Source organism: Triticum aestivum, chromosome 2B, assembly GCF_018294505.1.
Source record: "Triticum aestivum cultivar Chinese Spring chromosome 2B, IWGSC CS RefSeq v2.1, whole genome shotgun sequence".
Taxonomy (NCBI): domain Eukaryota; kingdom Viridiplantae; phylum Streptophyta; class Magnoliopsida; order Poales; family Poaceae; genus Triticum; species Triticum aestivum.
Genome location: NC_057798.1, coordinates 233,228,994 through 233,251,331, shown reverse-complemented (window position 1 = coordinate 233,251,331; position 22,338 = coordinate 233,228,994). Strand labels below are relative to the sequence as shown.

Sequence of the window (22,338 nt, the reverse complement as noted above, 5' to 3'; positions counted from 1 at the left end):
GCCGTCTGGTGCCTCGCTTCCTAGGGAAAGTGACCATTCTTCGCCTGCTTTGAGCCCTGGCGCCTCTGTCCATTCTGCCACAAAGTCTGCAAGTGCGGCTCCCTTGATGACCCTGGTTGTGCTGAATTCCAACTGAAATGCTTGCAGCTCAATGTTCCATTTGGCGACCCATCCAGCAGAATTGGGGCTCCTAAGTACCCTTTCTGATGTAGGGCGGAACCCTAGGGGCTGATCTTTCACGTTTGGAGAGGATCCCTACGAGGAGCACGAAGAACACGTGGAAGAATCATGAGGGAAATCACGGGGGAAAGCAAGAGAAACACTCAACCAACACGAATACAGTCACACATGTGCTAGATCCAAGGAACACAAAGAGATACACGGTCCAAATCCAACAAAGGACGATACAAGTGGCGGTAGCTCATCTCCGAGAGGAGGTCTTGAATCCATGAGGGATCTTGAATCCATGGTGGATCTTCTCCGAAGAGGCCGCGGTCTCTCACGAGGAGGAGATCCGTATGGATGAGCAAAGCTCTATCTCAAATGAGCTAATCCTTTGCTAACCCTAACTAGGAGGAGGTGGGGGAGTATATATAGTGCTAGCCCACGAAGGGGTAAGTGAGAGGGGGATACATGGGCCCTTGGCCCGTTCTCTGCGCACAGGCAGGTGCCGGATGTCCGGGCTAGGGGCCGGATGTCTGGGGCTTCGTGACGGGCCGGATGTCCGGGCTGGGAGGCCAGATGTCCAGGCTGGCCTGGGTGCCCTGCGGTTGCTCTCTGGACAGGCGGGGTCCGGATGTCCAGGCTGGGGGCCGGATGTCCGGCGACTCTGGAAGAGCCGGATGTCCGGGCCTCTGGCCGGATGTCCGGGCTGACGAGATTTAGCTTCGGGTGCGTTCTATGATGGGCGCCGGATTTCCGGTGTCGGGCCGGATGTCCGGGCTGGTCCGGATGTCCGGGCTAGGGCCGGATGTCCGGGGCCTGTAGCAGCTTGCTCTTCTTCCTTCTCCTCTTCCATGCTTGGCCTTGGTCCTTCGATTCTCCATGGTCATCTCGGTTGTACCTGAGTATAGGCAAGGTCCATGCATGAGGTAGTAGCCATGTCTCACATGTGGAAAGTGACGGTTCGAAGAGGAGTGAATTCACCTTGTGTCCAATGGCGTATGTTTGAGGTCTTGTCATATGTCCTCTTGGGGCTTGGAGAGTAGTCGGAGTGTACATGGGGATGAACGTGGGATGCTCCGCATCATCTCCCCCCCCCCTTGGGAAAGATCCGACCTCGGATCATGATCCTCATCACCATGGAAACAGTTGTCGTGGATGGACTTGTAGTTGGACGTAGATGAAGGCATTGCGCAATCCAAGTACTCCAAGGTGTCTCCGGTATGTGGTACATGCAAAATGAGCAAACACAAAGTACACTTGGAAATACAATGGTTAGCGCACACAAAGTGTCCATGAAGTAAATATGAGTCTGTGCGGCAAGATTGTTCGTGACAAGACACATGATGCTTATCAAGATGATCTAGAATGATATGCAAAGCATTCATGGGATAATTAGCATGGTGCACAAAGCGACAAATTCTACCATTGTGCAAAATGATGTCATAGAGAGACGGTTTATCAAGAGCATGAACATGGTAATAGGTGCTCGATGTGATTATGTTGTCATGCAATTGATGATGGGCAATATGATCATGATGTATGAATATGCCATCAAGGAAGATCACAACAAATTTGCTAAGGAAATGCACAAGCTCATATATCATGGATGACATTGGAATATAAGATGCAACAAGGCAATCATAATGTGGGTCAATCCATGCATGGGGTGCAAACTTGTGGTGAGTATGATATGTCCATCGAGCATGACATGTGGGAGCACAATCAACAAATATGTCGTGGCAAGAGTGGAAATCCAAAGGTGCATCCAATAAGTCCGAGCACTCCTCAATGTGAAGGTCCATAGAGCCAATCTCCAATGTCGCTCCTCCGTTCGCGAGATGTATCATGTAGACAACAAGAAGAAAACAACAATGAAAGAGTGACCCATCCAATATGCATATTTGAGGATGGCTCAAAGAGAAGGAGTTCATCTCAAGAAAGTTCCCGAAGATGTTGGAGTTGTAAATCATGTATGCCTTCACATAACCAATATGTCTCATGACGGTAATGCCTTGTGAATCCTTCAAAATGAAAGAACATGACAAACACTCGTAAAAACAAATGAGGTTAGTGTAAATGCAACACCTATCATTCATGAGGTAAGATACCCAACAAGTGTATGCATCATGCTCATCATAAGAAAGGACAAGGGAGCATTTCATAGTATGGAGGCATATGATACGAGAACAACCAAATGCAATAGGCTCAAGTAAACAAGCATGCATCACAAGTAAGTTGTCAAAGTCTCCAAGATCAATAAGCATAGGATGGTTGCACTCAATACAAGTGGATATGAGAGAGGCAACTAATGGACACAAGAGACAATGATCAAGATATATCATGTGAGAGGCATAAACATATATGCCATCAACCCAAGAAAGCAAGTAATAGTGGAACATGGGCGATGCAACATAGCAAGCAATCATAGCGATCAAGTCAAACAAGCTAGTAGTGCGAAGATGCAACATACTAGAAGAAATCATGGCAAGCATGTCATGTGTGCAAATAGTGGGCATGAATAATGGACATGACATATCACAAGCATGAAAGCAAGATATGAGAAAAATATCATCAATGTATTGGCGAGAGGCCATATGTAAGTAGCAATGGGGCATCATGACTCTCCCAACACAACAAGCATCAATAGCATGGGGCACATGATAAACATGGCAAAAGCAACAAGGATCTCCACCAAGCATGCAAATACACATAGAAGTAGCATAATGGTGAATCATGGGTAGATGCAAGTAAGGGTCACAATTGCATGGCAAAATCATGTAAAGAGGCATAACATGCAAAGTGAACACGATAGTATGGGCATAAGGTGACAAGTGGTAAATAGCCCATAGCCGTGTGAGAGCCAAGTAGAAGATGTGTGTAGTCCTTGGGCGAAGGGAACGGTGGTAAGGATAGTCCACGGGATCCCAAGTCATCATTGCTCTCAAGAGCTCGTTTCGTCAACTCATAGGATTGTGAGGCTGACGAGTGTTCATAAGTACCTCCACGAAACAAAAACAAAGGGAAAATTGTGTGTGCGTGGTATATGTACACATCATCCATCATGATGCGCACGTGCTTGTGTTGGTTAGCACTAAATAGCCAATGCTCAAATAAATGAGATGCGTGATATAGAAACATGTCATCCATCATGAGAGGTTTTTTATTATGTATGCCATAATGGAGGCTCAAAGGATGTAATGCATCGTGAGAAATATCTAGAGCATTGTTATTCATGGAATGCATATGGTGCAAGCAATCATGGAAATCATGCAAAGTATGAAATGCATCAAGATCTCCGGATATGTATGAGGAAACTATGGGGGTCTCCTCATGAGCATGAGTAGCAATATCACATGGAGAATATTGACAACATCCAAAACAAAGCATATTTTTTTCAATGTGATCATGGCATGCCATAGTAGATGAATTGCGTAAATCATGTAAAGGAAGCATGGCAATATCATCACAAGAGAAGCAAAAGCCAATGACCATCATCTCGTCATCTATGCCATAAGTGCAAATGGGATTTATTTTAATGGGGCATGCATAGTTACTATGTTGAGATTGAAATGATGTAATATGGGAAATCTCACTCATAGCATATGACAAGTTCAATGGGTTTTCAAACATGAAGTGACCAATAGAATTTTCACATGATATCCTATGACACATAGCATCACAACTAGGCAACTCAACATGCTCATCATCATATTCATCATAAATAGGTAAGTCAAGGCATGAAGAAGTCTCACTAGCATGAAGCATGGGAATAGGTGGGTCAACATCATGGGAGTAATCAATGTCAAGAGAGTCCACTAGTGGGACAAGAGGAGCACCATCACCTATGTTACCTTTGGAGCATCGCTCATGTGTTGTAGGTGAGGTGTTGAAGATCCACTCGTTGTCATATTCATCTTGATGGAACCATGTGGGGGTGCATCATCGTCCACCATGGCCATCGATTTTCCCATTGGAGGGATGGACTCGTCGAGGATAGGCATGTCGTCATGTAGGAGACCTAGCACCAAAGAAGAAAACACACTAGGAGTAGAGGTTAAGTCGTTAGAAATCATAGTGGCCTCACGTGCCCTCTCAACTACCTCACTCTCTAAGTATTGTGGCTCACTCACTCCCTCAAAGATGCTCTCACTCATATGGTTGGTGGAGTCACTCAAATGGCGCTCAACCTCACATAGGATGTGTGGCATGCTCTCTTGTGTGGGGCTAGTGGTGGTCACACTCATCCTCTCATAGTAAATGCTCTCAATGTCACGTATGGTGGAGTCACTCATGTCACTCATGGGGTAGTGGCTCTCCTCACATGGCACTTGGGGCATCTCGACATATGTGGGTGTCGGAGAGATGTAGGTGCAAATGTCTCCATGCACGGTCGCATAGCTTGACTCGGAGTATGAGTCCAATATGGGCGCCATCTTCATGTTGTTTAAGAGGTTCCCGCTTGTCGCCGTGGTCGAAGGGGATGGCCCTTGCTCGACCTTCTTGTCACCATCTTGGTGTTGGAGGCCCATATGATGTGGCACCTCGTAGCTCGTCTCCATGACCGAAGGGAGTTTCCCATGCTCGGCCATCTTCCTTGAGGGGCTTCCAAAGATGGAAGTGTCGCCCTCGCTTGTAGGTGGTCTCCTTGCACTTGATGAAGTCGTTGTAGGCGTACTCGTGGGAAGTAGGCGAAGATGTCATACGTCCAAAGGCGAAGATGCCTTGATAGAACTTGGCGAAGATGTCGAAGTGGTGGTGGTCGCCAGCTCCGTCTTGGTGGTGCTCGTCTCGCGGTCTTCTCTTTTGTTCATGAAGCGTCGACTTGGCGTGAAGTAGGGCTTGTTGGGACTTGTGCATTTGCTCTTGTGGAGCATCTTCATGATGATGATGTTGTTGTCGTGCTTGAGCGCGTAGTAGATGTCGTTCGTCGTCGTCGTGCACATGTTGCTTGGAGGTGACTTGCCCTTCATGATGATGTTGATCACGATTGTGACGGTGGTCATCACGAAGATGTGGACGTGGACGAATTGCGCTTGCATCGTGTTCGCGCTCCGAAGACTTGTGGCTTGAACGTCGCCGCCTTGAAGATGACGAAGGGAAGACTTGATCAAGGCTCTAATCTCCTCCATCCTTGCATCTTGCTCCTCTTTATGTGCGGAAAGCTTCTTGTCGATGTAGTCACTTTTCCTTGCTTCGGAGTGACGAATGTCGATAGAGATGTTCTCGATGCGCTCTCGCAATCGTGATTGTGCGCCTTGCATTTGTCGTTGTAGATCGAAGATGGACGCTTTGGAGATGTAGTTGTTCACGCCGTCGTTGTTGTCGTAGATTGTAGAGGAAATGCCTTGCCTATCCATCACAAGACTCGAGCAAATATGAGTGGGAGAAAGAGAAGAACTATACCAAATGTACCTTGACCAATGTTGAAGATGGATCAATGATCACTCAAATGTGTAACAAGGAAATAGCACAATTGGTACCAATTCTTGTCGGTTCTCACACCTACACAAGTAAAGCTTATGGTGGAGCTCGGTGAGGATAGTGGCACAAAAATTTAATGCAAAATGTTAGCAAGAGTCAATAATGTTGAAAGAGATTCACAAATTCGCAAGTGAAACAAATGGACCAATAGCAATATGTGGCACGCGGAAAAACACACACGGATAGATAAATGGGGGTCGTGCAACCAAGGAATGAGCACAAAATGTGGAATCCATGCAAAACGCTTGTGTTGCACAACTCAACAGAGACGCTAGCATGATTGCTCAATAGGCGGATACGACACTTGTGCACAACCTATAAGATGCAAAATGGATAAACTTCTATCCCAAGTATGCTATGTATGTATGATTCCCGGTGTTTCTCTCAAGATGATCGGATAGGACAATCTTATATGCAATGTGGTATGATGCTATGGCACTTGCTTACAAGCTTCTTTGCTCTCTCTTTTTCTTTGCTTAAAAGCTTATTCTTCTTTTTTATGGCCACTTTTGCACAATGCACAAACCAAGATAGCAATTGTATATATGCGGGAACAAACTTGTGACACAAGATATGATACCAAGATGATACCAATATGATATGGTATGTATGCTATGGGAAGTATGATCACTAATGTGCACAAGTAATGTTGCCGGCAATACTCAAATGGATAGTCTCGATAGGCAAGTAACGCAAAATGGGTTAGGGGGTTATCAATGCAATTGCAAGGATAATATACAATGGTGTCATTGAGGTTACCGTCCTTGGTGATGATGAGAGGCGGTGTTGCCGATGTCGACCCGTTCCTAGTTAGCCGAAACACCCTAGGAAACGGAAAAACCGCGAACTCAAAATCTCAAATGACAAATGTCAAATGGTGGTAGCGGAAAGCGGTGGTGGTTTTGCACTAGGCAATGCGGAAGTGGTGGTGGTGGTTGATGAAGAAGCAATCGTCCCTAAGTAGCCGAAACACCTTAGGAGACTCGAATCACTACTCAAGCAACCACTAATGCTATGGCAAGCAAAATGGGTTAGGTTGCGGAAGTCGGTGGTGGCTATGCGGATGATATGGTGGAAGGCCTAGGCAAACTTGCCAAATTTTGAAAAATTTGATGGAGTCAAATGGTTTTGGTAGTATTTTTGTGGGATGGGGGATGTCAATAGCTTCAAAACGAGCTAAAGAACGTCAAAATTGGGGTTTGGATGAATTAGTTATGGCCGAAACGGTGAAACACGGGGAGGCTGATTTCCCAGGGACCGGATATCTGGGGGTAGGGGCCGGATTTCCAGGGGTGTATGTCCAGAACCGTGCGGATTTGGTGCTCCAGGGCCCGTATGTCCGGCTTGGGGCCCGGATGTCCGGCCTGAGGCCCGGATGTCCGGCCCGACGATTGCAGATCTTGTTTGGGGCAGAAATTTTCGAATTGGGGGCGGAAATTGATGATTTCGAGGGCAAAATTTGATGGTTTTCATGGATGGAAGGTGGGGAAACTTGGGGGAAAGCTAGATCCACTTGAAACCAAACAAATCCACGGATCAAAATCAACAAAACATCATCAAACCAACAAATCACAAAAAAAAATTGGGGCTATTTTTTGGTGAGGATTTTCGGATTTAGGACGAAATCAAGCAAAAGAAGGCTAAAAGCGGTGGGAGAGACTCCAAATACGTGATAAACATGGCTCATGATACCAAGATGATGTAGGGCGGAACCCTAGGGGCCGATCTTTCACGTTTGGAGAGGATCCCTACGAGGAACACAAAGAACATGCGGAAGAATCACGAGGGAAATCACAGGGGAAAGCAAGAGAAACACTCAACCAACACGAATACGGTCACACATGTGCTAGATCCAAGGAACACAAAGAGATACACGGTCCAAATCCAACAAAGGACGATACAAGTGGCGGTAGCTCATCTCCGAGAGGAGGTCTTGAATCCACGAGGAATCTTCCCGTAAAGGGGTCTTGAATCCATGGTGGATCTTCTCCAAAGAGGCCGCGGTCTCTCACGAGGAGGAGATCCGTATGGATGAGCAAAGCTCTATCTCAAATGAGCTAATCCTTTGCTAACCCTAACTAGGAGGAGGTGGGGGAGTATATATAGTGCTACCCCACGAAGGGGTAAGTGAGAGGGGGATACATGGGCCCTTGGCCCGTTCTCTGCGCACAGGCAGGTGCCGGATGTCCGGGCTGGGGGCCGGATGTCCGGGGCTTCGCGACGGGCCGGATGTTCGGGCTGGGAGGCCGGATGTCCGGGCTGGCTTGGGTGCCCTGCGGTTGCTCTCTGGACAGGCGGGGTCCGGATGTCCGGCGGCTCTGGAAGAGCCGGATTTCCGGGCCTCTGGATGGATGTCCGGGCTGACGAGGTTTAGCTTCGGGTGCGTTCTGTGATGGGCGCCGGATTTCCGGTGTCGGGCCAGATGTCCGGGCTGGGGCCGGATGTCCGGGGCCTGTAGCAGCTCGCTCTTCTTCCTTCTCCTCTTCCATGCTTGGCCTTGGTCCTTTGATTCTCCATGGTCATCTCGGTTGTACCTGAGTATAGGCAAGGTCCATGCATGAGGTAATAGCCATGTCTCACATGTGAAAAGTGACGGTTCGAAAAGGAGTGAATTCACCTTGTGTCCAAAGGCGTATGTTTGAGGTCTTGTCATATGTCCTCTTGGGGCTTGGAGAGTAGTCAGAGTGTACATGGGGATGAACGTGGGATTCTCCGCATAACTTTCCAATGGGTAGGCCGAGACAACCTTGATGGGGTGACCTTGAAAGTAATGTCGCAACTTACGCGAGGCCACCAGCAGTGCAAGCAAGAGCTTCCGAGGCATGGGGTATCGTGCCCTTGCATCCCGCAGCACCATGCTGACGAAGTACACCGGATGCTCGACGAGGGTGGGTGTGCTGACGAGGTTCGTGCCCTCCGGAGGGTTAGGCGCCTCCTGAGACGTCGGAGCCCCCAGCACCTGGTTGCCTGGTGAGGCCCCTTCAGCCCTGGGGGCATCTTCCTATTGAGGCTGGTCTCCATCTTCTGAGGCCGTGGTCTTTGCGAGGCCTTCTTGGTCTTGTGCTGCCGCGGCCGGGGCCGGGGCCGGTCATGACACGGCCTTAATCTGGCGTTCTTCCCGAGCCGCCACCAGAGTTGCACTAGCGGAGTAGGGCGTGGCGGCGAGGTAGAGCACCAGGGGCTCGAGAGGGCGCGGTGCCACCATCACAGGAGGGCTGGTCAGGTACTTCTTGAGCTCCTGAAACGCTTGGTCGGCCTCCTGTGTCCATTCGAACGGGCCCCTCTTCTTCATCAGCTTGAAGAAAGGCAAGGCGCGCTCCCCCAGCTTGTAGATGAAGCGTCCTAACGCAGTTACGCGCCCAGCGAGCTTCTGCATTTCTCTGAGGGTTTGTGGCGGACTCATGTCTTCGATTGCCTTGACCTTCTCTGGGTTGGCCTCGATTCCTCTGTGGGACACGAGGAAGCCCAGAAGCTTGCCAGAAGGAACGCCAAACACGCACTTCTCCGAGTTGAGCCACAGGTCCACTTCACGGAGGCTCGCGAAGGTTTCTTCCAGGTCCTGGATCAAGGTCTTCTCCCCCCGAGACTTCACCACAATGTCGTCAACGTAAGCCTCGGCGTTTTTCCCGAGCTGCCGGCCCAAGGCGATGTGCATCAGTCGCTAGAAGGTTGCGCCCGTATTGCGCAACCCGAACGGCATGCAGGTGTAGCAGTACAACCCGCATGGGGTCAGGAAGGCCATTTTCTCCACGTCTTCTATCGCCATCTTGATTTGATGATAGCCCAAGAATGCATCCACGAAGCATAGCAGGTCACACTCAGCGGCGGAGTCGACAATTTGGTCGATGCGAGGGAGTGGAAACGGATCTTGAGGGCAGGCCTTGTTGAGGTTGGTGAAGTCGATGCACATGCACTCCTTTCCTCCCTTTTTGGCACAACAACAGGGTTTGCCAACCATTAGGGGTAGCGAACCTCGCGAATAACACCTGCCGCCTCCAGCTTGCGGGTTTCTTGGACGATGAAGGCCTGCTTATCGGTGGACTGCCGCCTTGCTTTCTGCTTCACGGGGCGTACATTAGGGCACACATTTAGGTGATGCTCAATCACCTGCCTTGGGACCCCTGCTAGCTGCTTGGGTTCCCACGCGAACACCTCCTTGCTCGAGCGCAATAATTTCACCAGTGCCTCCTCCTGGTCGGGGTCGAGATTGGCACCTATGGTGAAGGTGGCCCCGGAGGATCCATCCTCATCAACTGGTACATGCTTGGTCTCCGCCTTGTCCTGGGTGAACAGCTGCTTCTTCTTGGTTGGCGCAGCCCCCTTGGCCTTGGAGGTGTCGGTGCCGGCAGGCTGCACTGCTGCGGCTGTCTTGAGGGCGAGCTTGAGTGCCAGCAGAGCATCTTTGGTATCTCCAGCTACGGTGAGGACGCCGCTGCTCCCGGGGATCTTTATGAGGTTGTAGGTCGGATGGGTCGCTGCCATGAACTGGTCCAAGGCGGGGTAGCCGAGGATGGCGTTGTACGGGAAGCCGATGTGGGTGATGTCGAAGTTGACCAGCTCCGTGCGGAAGTTGTCGTGAGTGCCGAAGGTCACAAGGAAGCGGATCTGCCCCAGGGAGGCGGAGGAACCACCTCCGACGCCCGAGAAGGGCTTGCTGGGCTAGAGTCGTTCCAGCGGTACATGGAGGAGGCTGAAGGCCTCCACCGAGAGCACGTTGAGGCCGGCGCTGCCGTTGATGAGGGTCCTGGTGATGGCCACCTGGCAGATGGTGGGCGTGCAAAGCATTGGAAGCGCACCCGAGCAGGCGGTGTTGACGGGGTGATTGTCCGAGTTGAAGGTCAGGTCGGCCTTGGATGCCGCGCAACCTGGAGGAGCTCCCTGCCGCGTGAGGGCGACGCCGATCTGGCGAACGAACGGCTTGACGTGGCGGCCAGAGGGTGGCGCCTGCGAGCCGCCCAGGAGAGCTGCGACGTCTGGAGGCGCCGGTGCAGCGTAGTGGGTGAGAAGAGGTTGCGCAGCTCCTCCCAAGAGGCCACAGAAGATGTCGACAGGTGGAGCAGCCAAACACGCGGGACACATGTGAGGGCCATGGGAAACCAGTTGGTCATGACCTTGTCGTCGCCTCCGGCCTTGAGGACGGCCTCTTCATACACCAGCAGGAAAGCTAGCGGGTCCGCCACGCCATTGTAGCGCGGCGGCATCTCTGGCTTGAACTTGTACGGTCACTGCACCTGACGCAAGGCGGGGGCCAAGGCTCGTAGCCCCTGGCCCCAGCGCCGGTGTCGGCCGCCGGAGCCGGTGGCGCGTTGTCCGCCATGAGGGCGAAGCGCGGTGTTGGTGGAGAGCGAGCCGACGGAAGGGAGAGCTCTGGCGCACCCCTACCTGGCGCGCCAAATGTTGGATATCGGTTTCCGGCAAAACCCTTAAGGTTCGAACTCTGGGGTGCGCACGAAGATCTTCTCCCTACCGATTCGCGCCCCAATACCTCGCCGCGATTCTAAGCTAGCACAATGAACAACGCAAGGGACACGAGATTTATACAGGTTCGGGACACCGTTGTGGTGTAATACCCTACTCATGTGTGTGGTGTGGTGGATTGCCTCTGGGGCTGATGATGAACAATACAGAGGAAGAACAGCATCGCGAGGGGTGTTCTTGTGGTGGTGGTATGCGGATGAACATCTCCCCTCTACTGTGGTGTCTAGCCCTATATAGAGAGAGAGGCCTTGGTCCTCTTCCCAAATATCGAGCGGGAAGGAAGCCAACAACGACCATTTGAAAGGGGACAACTAGTACAAGCTATCCTGACTAAAGGTGGTCTTTGACTGCCAAAGGAACTGGTGATGACGCCGTCTTGGGCTCCATGGTGACCTCCATCCTGCCGCTCTGCTTGTTTTGGTCTCGTTGCACCGATATGAAAACATTTGCTTGATGTCTTGGTACTCCGGGCCTACGCTTGCCCCCTTTGCACCAAAAAGGAAACGTGGACACTGCGCGGGCTGGCGCCCGCCTGGTTCTGATCGTCATGGCTTGCGTCATGAGCACCTCGCGAGGTACTCCTTGCCTTGATCTTTCCGCCTCCTCGCAAGCCTGCCTGGTGAGGCCGCCCCTGTGGAAGCCTTGCGCAGTCCGCCCCGCGAGACTTGGCCCCTCGCGAGGGTCTTGAACTTGGGTTGATAGATACGGGCCGTACTGGACCACTATTGAGCTACGCCGCAGGCCGCAGACAGGCAAGTCTGGGAAGCCCCGTTCCCAGAACGTCGACAAATAGAGCCGATGATGAATTCTAAATTTTAGAGTAGAAATTGCAGAGCTACTACTACCTTTTCTTTTCCTTTAGCAAGATCACTCTTTTTTTTTCAATTTTCCAGCTTTTGCCAAAGGATTTATTTAGAGCTCCATTTCTAGTTGACATTTTGATTGCCATTTTGCAGAACGAAATACAATGCGCGGAAGGGCACTCATCACGGTCTCGGTCGCCTAAAACTCTTTCAAGTTGCGGTCACCTAAAAGTTGCACATTCCAGTACTACAACTAAAGTACAGCCATAGGAAGATGAAAATCCAAAATTTGTAAATATGCTGAGATACAAAATGGGTTCGGACATACAGCGCGTTCGACGCTGACTGGCAAAACATCACGCTAATTGTGCATAGACAGCGCACAAACTAGCAGAGATGAGCCCTTTTTTTTCGAAAAACTTTGATCTATTCATCTTTAATCATGATAGTACAACGAATACCAGAAATAAAAATTACATTCAGATTCGTAGACCACCTAGCGATGACTACCAGCACCGAAGCGAGCCGAAGGCACGCCGCCGTCATCGCCCCTCCATCGCCGGAGCCGGCCACAACTTATTGTAGTAGACAGTCGGGAAGTCGTCGTGCTAAGCCCCCATAGGACCAGCATCCCAGAACAGCAACCGCCGTCGATGGAAAATAACGTAGATCGGAAGGATCCAAACCGAAGATACACGAACGTAGACGAACAACGACGAGATTCTAGCAAATCCACCAAAGATAGATCTGTCGAAGACACACCTCCACACGCCCATCAACGATGCTAGACGAACCGCCGGAACGGGGGCTAGGCAGAGAGACCTTTATTCCATCTTCAATGAGCCGCCGCCGTCTCGCCTTTCTGAGTAGGACACAAACCCTAACAAGATTGAAAAAAAAAACGAAGCCCTTTCGCCGGCCTTTGCCAGGATCCACCGCGCCTCCATGGCCCCAGGGCCACCGGAGACAAGGCGGACCTGCGCTGGCGCCGACGAGAAACACGAACCCTAATTTTCTTTCTTGAAGGAGGAGGAAGAAGCGGAGCCCTTAGCAGAGATGAGCCTGGTCCGGCTTAATTTCTCACATGAGCCATAAAACACAACGCTCCAGTGCATCTCACACATGACTAAAAAGTTTTGATGAGTCATCAAGTATCTGATAGATATAACAGTACCAAGTTTTTTTCCCACAACAAAAAACCTTTGATTCAAAGGAATTCTATAGGAATTTTGAAGGATTGAATCCTTAAAAAAATTCTTTGTTGGTCTTTGATTCCTATGATTATATCTTATAGTATCTTTTTCCTACATAATCTTTTATGCTAGAGTAAAAAAACGCTATATTATAGTACGGAGAGAGTACATTTTATAGAAAAACTAACATCCACTCTAACTGCTTTTAAAAATTTCTTTTTCACGTGGCATCATCAAACACTCCTTACTAATCCAATAAGATTCAAGTAGGTATGTCACTCCACTCCTATATTTTTCGTATTCGTGTGTTTTCAAAATCACTTTTTTTTATTTCTATGTTTTCGAAATCCTGCGAATCAAAGAGGCCCCACAAATGATCCGGAGAACCATCTAGAACTAGGCTCCAAAGATGTGAACACTAAAGACTAAATAACATGGTCAACTGGCAATCAGATAGGTACAAGTTTCACAAGCATGAATCGACCGGAGACACATTGTTGGCTAGTCTAAGAGCAACTCCAATGCGCTGACCCCAAACGGACGGCGATTTTATCCGTTTAGCCGGTCGCCCCGCTTGGCGTCCGTCCTGTTTATAATTTAGGTCGATGGTGTGTCCAATGGGCCGACCCATATTCGTCTGCGTGGCCGGTTTGTCGTCATTTTTTAACAAATATACACATATATTTGCATAGTTTCACAACCAAACAAAAATAGCATAGTTTTATAACCAAATAAATATAGCATAGTTTACAAGCCGAATAAAAATTAAATTATCTCAAATACATTTTTTTAAAAGATACATCTATTGATTGCCAACATGCGCCCACATATGCTCAACCAAATTATTTTATAGTTATAAGTGAGTTTCTCAATCACGCATTTTCATGATGAAATTGAATGAACTGTGCAAACGTTGTCGCTCCTCCTCCATGCTTAGGCACAACATTCTCACCCTGACACTGAAACCCTTGATCGTAAATACGTTCCGGACGCTTATCCTCTACGATCATATTGTGCATGATCACACAAGCAGTCATCACCTCCCACAACTTCTTGGTGCTTCAAGTTCTAGCAGGATACAGAATGATGCCCCATCGAGATTGCAGAACACCAAAGGCACGCTCGACATCCTTCCTAGCACTTTCTTGCTCTTGGGCAAACCTTTTCCTTTTCTCTCCGACAGGGTTGGGGATTGTCTTCAGATAATGGTCCACTTAGGATAGATACCGTCACCTAGGTAGTATCCTTTGTCGTAGTTGTGGCCATTGATGTTAACATTCACCGGTGGGTTGTTGCCTTCGGCAAGCCTTGTAAACACCGGCGAGCGTTGAAGTACGTTGATATCATTGTGTGACCCGGTCATGCCGAATAAAGAGTGCCAAATCCAAAGATCTTGTGAGGCCACGGCCTCAAGTATGACAGTGCAAGCCCTGACATGGCCCTTATACTGCCCTTGCCAAGCAGAAGGGCAGTTCTTCCACTCCCAGTGCATGCAGTCCATGCTACCCAGCATCCCTGGGAGGCCTCTGCTGACATTCATCGCCAACAAGCGGCTATATCTGCAACAGTCGACTGTCTCAAATACTCAGGGCCAAACACAACAATCACAACCTTGTAGAACATGTACATGGACTCTAGGAACATAGACTCGCTCATACGAATGTACTCATCAATGAGATCGTCGGGCACTGCATATGCAAGCATCCAGATGGCTGCAATGCATTTCTGATAAGATGAGAAGCCAATCTTTACAAAGGCATCCACTTTGCACTCGACATAATTATCGTATTCGACCACCCCTCTCTAATACGGTTGAAAACATGCCTAGCCATACGGAAACGCTGCTGGAATTTCTGATGTTTGAACAGCGGGTTGGTTGTGTTAAAGTAGTCCTTCCATAGAAGCAAATGGCCGCTCTCTCGGTTGCGATTCAACGTCGTAACGTGTCCCGGGATCGAGCCCCGGAACAACGGCCGCGGCCTATTAAGATGGTCATGGACCAACACAACAACTAGCATCTCCTCATCATCGGATGAGGAATCGTCAATGTCGCACAGGAAATTGTGAAAAAAGAACTCGTCGACGGAGTCCATTTGTACCTTGAGGCAAACTGTCGAACAGCTTGCGGGCGTCGACGAAGAAGTTGGCCGGCGAAGAGAGACGTGCCTCACCTGGACCAGTGGCTGGCCTGGCGGCGTCCGACGAGCGTGACAGCGTCAGCGGGGGTGATGTCGGACAAAGGAGTTGGTCATGGCCGCAGGGGACGACTTAATGCTCGCGCCGATGTCGGAGAGGGGGGACTGCGGTGGCCAGGCGGTGCGGCGACGTGGGTGGTGACGGCATGGAAGGTGTGGAGGCATGGACCACTGGCAGAGACACCGAAACTGGGCGACGACAGCAACAGGGCAGGGTTGAGGGTGGCCAATCCGCCGCCCACTAGCGGGCCAAGGAGAGGAGTAGACGGGCATCGCACGCGTCCGCTTCATGTCCGCACCGACGCTATCAGGCCCAGTTGGGCCGGGAATGGGTCGGCAGCCAGACAAAAGGTGGGAGCATGTCAATTTGGGCCAGCGCATTGGGTTGACTTTTCTATCCACGGCGATCCAAACGGACACGCGCAAACAAAATGGGTCAGCGTGTTGGAGTTGCTCTAACGGCCTATCAAGGACAAACAGCTTCTACAGGAAAATGAAATGCAGACCTCTGCACATCACCAGCCCATAAACTCACCGGTTAAATAACATGGCAAACTGGCAATCAGATAGGTACAAGTTTCACAAGCATGAATCGACCAGAGACACATTGTTGGCTAGTCTAAGGGCCTACAAGGGACAAACAGCTTCTACAGGAAAATGAAATGCAGACCTCTGCACTTCACCAGCCGATAAATTCACCAGTTGAACTGAACCATCCTACTACTGCATCACCGCCGATCAAAGACATCTTTGCAAGTAAGCAAATATCACTGGAACCATGAATCTGTCAAGAAGCTCTCCTAACGGCACGCTCATCAGGCCTACTTGAATTTTCTGTGACAGGCTTCGACATTCTTCCTCGTCTCAGGAAGCCACTTACATGGAAGCCTTTGTCGCGTCGCTGACCATACGAGTTAGGGCTTGGACAACTTCGGACATTGGTGGCCTGAATTCTGGCTCAGGCTGCGCAAGAAGTTTCAAGTCAGTCATACAGCTCGCCTTAGTGTAAACAATGATATCAGGATACAACAGATCACACATATATTACCTGAATACAGCTGCCAATGACATCAGCAAAACGCGACAAAGCCTTTTCAGAACATTGTCCTCTAATCAAAGGATCTACCATCTTTGATATGGCATCAATATCATAAAGTTGAGTAGAGGCCCATCGCACCAGATGTTGCTCAGCACGTGGACGGGAACTGCAATTCCATTTCATGGGGAAAAAATATTAAGTTCAAATTCATGGGAAGTCATCTGCAAGCAAAACAAGCATGCTTGATGAGTGTGAAAAGTAACTGGCATGGGGATTGCTTACCTGTCGTAAGGTTCACGTCCTGTTAGAAGTTCCAACATAACGACGCCAAAGCTGTAAACGTCACTTCGATCACTGAATGATCTGGATTCATGCACTTCTGGGGCTTCATAATGGAACAAGGCATGCAAACTGCCAGATAACTGACACCCAAAAGAGTACAAGATTTATGAGTGAGTAAAATAATAAAACCAAGCTCTTTTTTCTCATCTATCACAAATTCTTTGGTTGCCATGGTTGCTATATGACGAGAATGTTTGCCAATTAATACTCTTCCAAATCCTAAATTTCGCAGAGAATCCTTAGACTAGCCAGAAGAACAGCAACCAAAGGATGTAAAAGCACGAATAACACATCAGAGGCACCAAATCATGATTTACACATGCATAGCTATGTATACTCCCTCTGTCCCAAAATATAAGAATGTTTCTAACACTACACTAGTGTCAAAAACGTTCTTATATTATGGGACGGAGGGAGTATATGCCTAGACAACCTAAATTAGTGAACATATATGTAGTGCATTTAGGTTTTGCAAACAGCAAAAATGTGTAATTCTAGAACACTATATATCCAGCCCATGCCATGATTAATACCCCAAGTAATTTGAAATGTGACATGCTTCTTTTCTTCATTGGAAATCAGCAGGAGACTCTCTAGACCTTTCTCTCCATAACTAATGTCAGCCTTCTAGAGATATTGCTGTAGCATATAATGGTGATTCATAGTATCTGAAGTTCCGCGACAACCTCAAGAGTTCTGCAAAATGCAATGCTAAAATATTTTCATCATTGTTTACCTGAGACAGCGATGCAAGTCCACACTCGGAAATTTGGACTGCCAAAGTGCTATTAAGGAGAACGACAGATGGTTCAAAATTTTGATGTACAAGCGGTGGTTGACGGCCATCATGAAGATATCTGTAAATCAACATATAAATATCATTTTCAGAGTCATATTTAAAAACAAAACACGAATCAGAAAATTTACTGCAATTATTTCTGCTTACTGTAATGCCTTTGCTGCTTCCACAGCTACTTGGAGACGGGCATTCCATGACAATGCGTTGCTGGGTTCATCAACATAATGGAGTTCATCATGTAGAGTCATCTTACTACAATGCTCGTAGACAAGTAGCCGCTGCTCAAACTCCGCACAGTATCCCACTAGCGCAAGTATATTAGGATGACTTAGTTCTGAAATGTTCACAACTAGTTCTAGAAAGACATCAACTGGTACTCTTGAGTTATCAATGTCAATCTTCAAAACTTCTAAAATCTGCAAACCGAGTCAATATTGTAAGTGTAGAACTAATAATGCCATCACCAATACGCAATCTTACTATATTAACTGTCTGAATGTTTTTTTTAAAGTGTGTACCTCTCCATCAGGAAGTTCCGCCAGATATACTTTACCAAACCTACTATCTCTTATCAAATTTTCTTCACTGAAACTGTTGGTATATTGTTGAAGGGATGCAACAGAGAAGGACTTGACAGTAGTTCTAAGATCTATCTTCCCGAGTGAAGGTACTCTCCCCTTTTTAGTACGAACACTGGGACTGACAGTGACTTTTTCAGTACGCGGCGCAACAGACTGCGGAAGACGCAGTGGTTCTTCCACAAAATCATCAGATTTTCCCATATCTATAACATGCTCCTTTTGTTTCTTCGTGATCACCCCAGCAACAGCTGCCATGTCAGCATTTTGGTTAACCTTCATATACCAAAATCTGTAATGTACAGTGTTTTATTCAGTTCTCTTTTACCTCTCATCGGCGAATATAATGTAGCCTCCCTTTCCTTTGCGTTATAAGCAACATTAGGAGCTGTTACATACAACCTTCAAATGTCAGAGTCAATCTAGACGCGAGGAGCCGAGGACTGGCTAGCTACCATTCAGCCATGCCAGTGTTTTGTTTCAAGTGTTTCATACACTCAGATTTGCAAAGCAGTAAATTACAACACATATAGCCATTTACTAAAGTTGCTGCAACTCACCTTTCATTGATGCATTGACTTTCAGCTCCTCACTTGAATTAGAAACCACATTTGAAGCTGCTGCCAAATAATTCACATGTCAGTTGGGGACTTGGGGGGAAAGGGGGGGGGGGGGGGGGCGTAGTAAGACATTTACAAGAATTCTTTTGCTTGATAAGAGAGCAGAATTAGGACCTTTCTCTACAGTATTCATAGGTTTTACCAAATGTTCCTTCATTTCCGGGACTTCCTTGATTTTAGCCTCTCCAAGCCTCTGAGGCTCCCTTCCTATCTTGTTTTTTGGATACACATCTTTCTTTGACTTCCTAATTTCCTTCTTTGACTTCCTATCTTTGTGCTTGGATACACAAAACATTACCATTAACACAATAACCACTGCTGATACCACCCCAACAAGAATGTATCCAACAAATTTGACTGTCCAAATAGTATGGTTTCCTGATGCTGGAGAATTTCCATTTGGCACATCAGGCGACTTTGTAGGTTCTTTTGAGGGGACATGTCCTATTGAAGGTGATAGTGATGGAGATGGTGCTGGTGCAGCTGGCAGTGGAGATGGAGCTATGCTAGTATTAAATGGGTTGCCATCCCTCCTGCGTAGGAGAGCAAATTTTGTCAGCATAAACACAAGTTACTCATGAAGTTGTTAAATTGTTAGTACGAATAAAGGATAGAAGGACATCCTAGAAGAAGAGAAAAGGATAGAAAGGCTTGTCTTTAAACATGTCTCTAATGTTCCAACTAGAGGCATACAAACACAAATAATCAAGAAAAATATCTCGATAAAGGAGGAGTGTCTTACTGAAAGTTTGGGACATTGAATAACTTCGGAGGCACAGGACCAGAGAAAAGATTATTCTGTATATTCCTGTCGAATGCAAAAGAGTTATCAGAGAGAGGGAGTAATCTACAAAAGAATGAAATAGCAATTATTTCATTCTTTTGGAACGTTCCAAAATAAAAAAATGAGTTGTCATACAAATCTTTGAGAGGGAGATCTTGCAGGACATTCAGGGTCCCAGATATTTGATTGTCTTGAATATGCCTGCGCCGATAGCAGATTTTCTTAAGTAGTTTGATACTAGCGCTTTTTATCAATGAACTAGGCATAGATACTCACAGGGTAGTCAATGCTTTTAAGTTTCCCATCGAAGGCGGTAATGGGCCAGTCAAGTTGTTGGAAGAAAAATCTCTGATAAAGAAGGTTGATTGATGATTGTCATTGTTATGAAACATCGAACAACAACTAATGCTAGCATGTGAACCATTAGAGAAGTCAACGCGCTCTTACAAATTTATAAGTCCAGTGAGTGCTGAAAATACATCTGGTATGTCCCCAGACAAACGATTGCTGCTGAGGGACCTACAAAGCAAAAGAAGACAAAGAGGGACAGTTTGAGAAATTAACCGGGAAGTTTTAACTTTCTGAGAGCTGGTGGTCATGCATTGGTAATAGTATACTTACATGTCTGTCAAAAGTGTAAGCGTCGACAATGTACTTGGAAGGCTCCCACTTAGCTGGTTTCCTGAGAGGAAACTATGATTGACAGGAGAAGGATTAGTAAAGAAACAGCTACGCAAGTGGAGCAGAAGAGCAACAGAATGCTCGAATGGACATACAAGCGCTGAATTGTGACCGGTAGATTATCAGGTATGGTTCCACCAATATTGTTGTTGCTAAGTTCTCTGCATAAACCAAGAAGTGTTATACAACGACTCAGTAGCATAGTGTCAATTTAGGACCAAATAAAGCGCAACCCAAACTCCACACGCGATCAACTTACAAGGTGATTATCGATGTGAAATTCGCCAGTGTATTACCCAGCTGTCCACCCAAACTTATACCATTGAGAGTTCTACCCAAGAAAAAGAAAAAAACATCGTTCAGATAACCAAATAAAGAGCTCAGCCACAGAGAAAATCAAGCAACAACACGGCACCACTAATCACATACATGGCGGTGATATTCGATGCCGCACATCCAACGCCCTGCCAGTTTTCGACGCAGGGGTCGCCGCCATTGGTAACCCAACCAGGCAAAGACGGGGATCCAAGCGCCGTGTACAGGCCATTTATCGCGAACACTATTAAAAACAAATAAATAAAAGAACACAGCATAAGGTACTAGTACTACATAAGATCATAAGAATAATACAGTAATAATATTTGCATTATCCCACGCATCATCATAAATATAATCTACGCAGTACAAGACAGCACGGTCAGGAGAACAAAAAATAATAATCTGGAACCCCTGGATGACCAACTACTGGACCAAGAAGGATTCTGGAGTAGTATTTTATACCGTCTTGCTCGTAAGTGTAGGTCAGCGAGAGCGGCAGCGCCGAGAGCAGCAGCAGCAGCAGCAGAACGGCGGCGCGAGCAGCCAGGGGCGGCGGCGCCACGCGCACCGAGCGTAGGGGCTTGCTCATCGCCGCACGCGCATCCATGGACAAATCAATCCTCAGCCGCGGGCATCACCTGACCTGAAAACAAAATTTCCACCACAGATGCGGCCTTCAATCTGTAAGCGGACGGCCAGATGAACGATGGATATGCATGAGTTTTCTTTCTAGACTGGGAGATAAAAGGAAGCAACAAAAACGCACAAGGAAGTCACGCAATGCCGATGAGCGATTTTATTCTTGTTTCGTAACGGAAAAACGGGCCGAAATCCCGCAAGAAACCCGCCCGCGCCCCTGTCCCCCGAAAGAAATCTATTTTCCCAAGAAACAGAGCGCGGAGGCCAAAAGTAAAAGCGCCGAGGACGAGAAAGGAAGCGAGGATGCATCGGATACCTGCAGATTCTCGCCGAACCTACGGCCGGCCGGCCCCTGGAGCCTTTTGCCGCTTTATGGAGCCGAGAGCCACGACCAAGCAGTGCGACCAGCGAGCAGTGCGACTCGTCCCCCGCTTTCTGCGGGCGCGTTTAAAACTGCTGCTGGAGCTCGGAACGGAAGCCTTGGCCGCTAAGGATTTCGCTGGGAGGAAGAAAGATGGGGCGGGAGTGGCTGGGCACGGGAGGGGGGAGAAAGAGGACAGGGACGGGGCCGATGTGGAGAGATCTACCGCTGGCCGCTGCTGCAACAAATCCACCGCGGAGAAAGGGGATTGGGGGACTGGAGGCGGTCGGCGGCAAGCGGCGGGCGGATAGGCCGGGGAGCGTGCGCTGTGCCGTGACTGTGCGAGAGGCGAGAGCAGCAGCTGGGGCAGGGAGTGAGTGAGGGAGGAATGAGCAAGAGGACAAGAGGCGCAGCAAAGCAGCGTGGTTTATTTGAACTTATCTTGCGCTGCCAGCCGTACCGTACAGTGGGCAGCACTAGGAATGAGCAGTGATGGCGATGGTGACGGTGGTTTAGAAAAATAAATACTTTGATTGGGTGCTAATGAAATGGGGAGGAATGGCTCGAGGAGTCGAGGGAACCAGAGGCAAAAGGTAGGGCTGTGGCTCGATCTTTAATTAGGCATGGCATCCGGTGCTCCTTTTGCACAGGGTCGTTGATAACATAGGAAATGCTGTGCTCTACGACTACGTATGTGTGGATATGAAGTGCTGGTGATTTCCATGTCACGTAAAGCCAATTTTTGGGACCTTTTTTTTTTTGAGGGAAAATTTTTGGGACCTTGGTGTATATGAACTTGTCTTCTTCTTTTTCAAACATGGCCATATTTTGGTGGGGCTTGGAGTTGTCTGATCATTCATCC

At 48.2% G+C, this 22,338-nt stretch overlaps 1 protein-coding gene across 4 annotated transcripts; it reads right to left on the bottom strand.

Annotated features, from left to right (window-relative positions):
* Nucleotides 1-15,836: 15,836 nt before the first annotated feature.
* On the bottom strand, nucleotides 15,837-21,885 carry LOC123044528 (protein STRUBBELIG-RECEPTOR FAMILY 3). 4 transcript variants are annotated; one of them, XM_044467285.1, is made up of 19 exons: nucleotides 21,432-21,885; nucleotides 20,939-21,157; nucleotides 20,588-20,717; nucleotides 20,418-20,489; nucleotides 20,254-20,319; nucleotides 20,099-20,170; nucleotides 19,925-19,996; nucleotides 19,754-19,825; nucleotides 19,613-19,678; nucleotides 19,436-19,501; nucleotides 18,808-19,226; nucleotides 18,634-18,693; nucleotides 18,402-18,461; nucleotides 18,014-18,324; nucleotides 17,643-17,911; nucleotides 17,433-17,553; nucleotides 16,637-16,776; nucleotides 16,364-16,520; nucleotides 15,837-16,278 (listed from the first exon to the last, which is right to left on the bottom strand). In XM_044467285.1, the coding sequence occupies exons 2-19, from the start codon at nucleotides 21,081-21,083 to the stop codon at nucleotides 16,192-16,194; spliced, it is 2,385 nt and encodes a 794-aa protein (XP_044323220.1). In that variant the 5' UTR covers nucleotides 21,084-21,157; nucleotides 21,432-21,885; the 3' UTR covers nucleotides 15,837-16,191. The 4 variants fall into 4 exon arrangements, with proteins under 4 accessions (XP_044323220.1, XP_044323219.1, XP_044323222.1 ...); XM_044467284.1 differs by having other exon boundaries at nucleotides 20,939-21,119; XM_044467287.1 differs by having other exon boundaries at nucleotides 18,634-18,690; nucleotides 20,939-21,119; nucleotides 21,432-21,884.
* Between the last annotated feature and the right edge of the window lie 453 nt (nucleotides 21,886-22,338).

Excerpts from the sequence above, each read along its gene's own strand:
- LOC123044528 (XM_044467285.1), bottom strand. The coding sequence starts at position 21,083 with ATGGATGCGCGTGCGGCGATGAGCAAGCCCCTACGCTCGGTGCGCGTG. Across the intron at positions 19,502-19,612 it reads GATCTCCCTCTCAAAGATTT|GAATATACAGAATAATCTTT; the intron begins GTATGACAACTC and ends TGCATTCGACAG. Across the intron at positions 18,325-18,401 it reads ATTATATTCGCCGATGAGAG|CTGTTGCTGGGGTGATCACG; the intron begins GTAAAAGAGAAC and ends CTGACATGGCAG.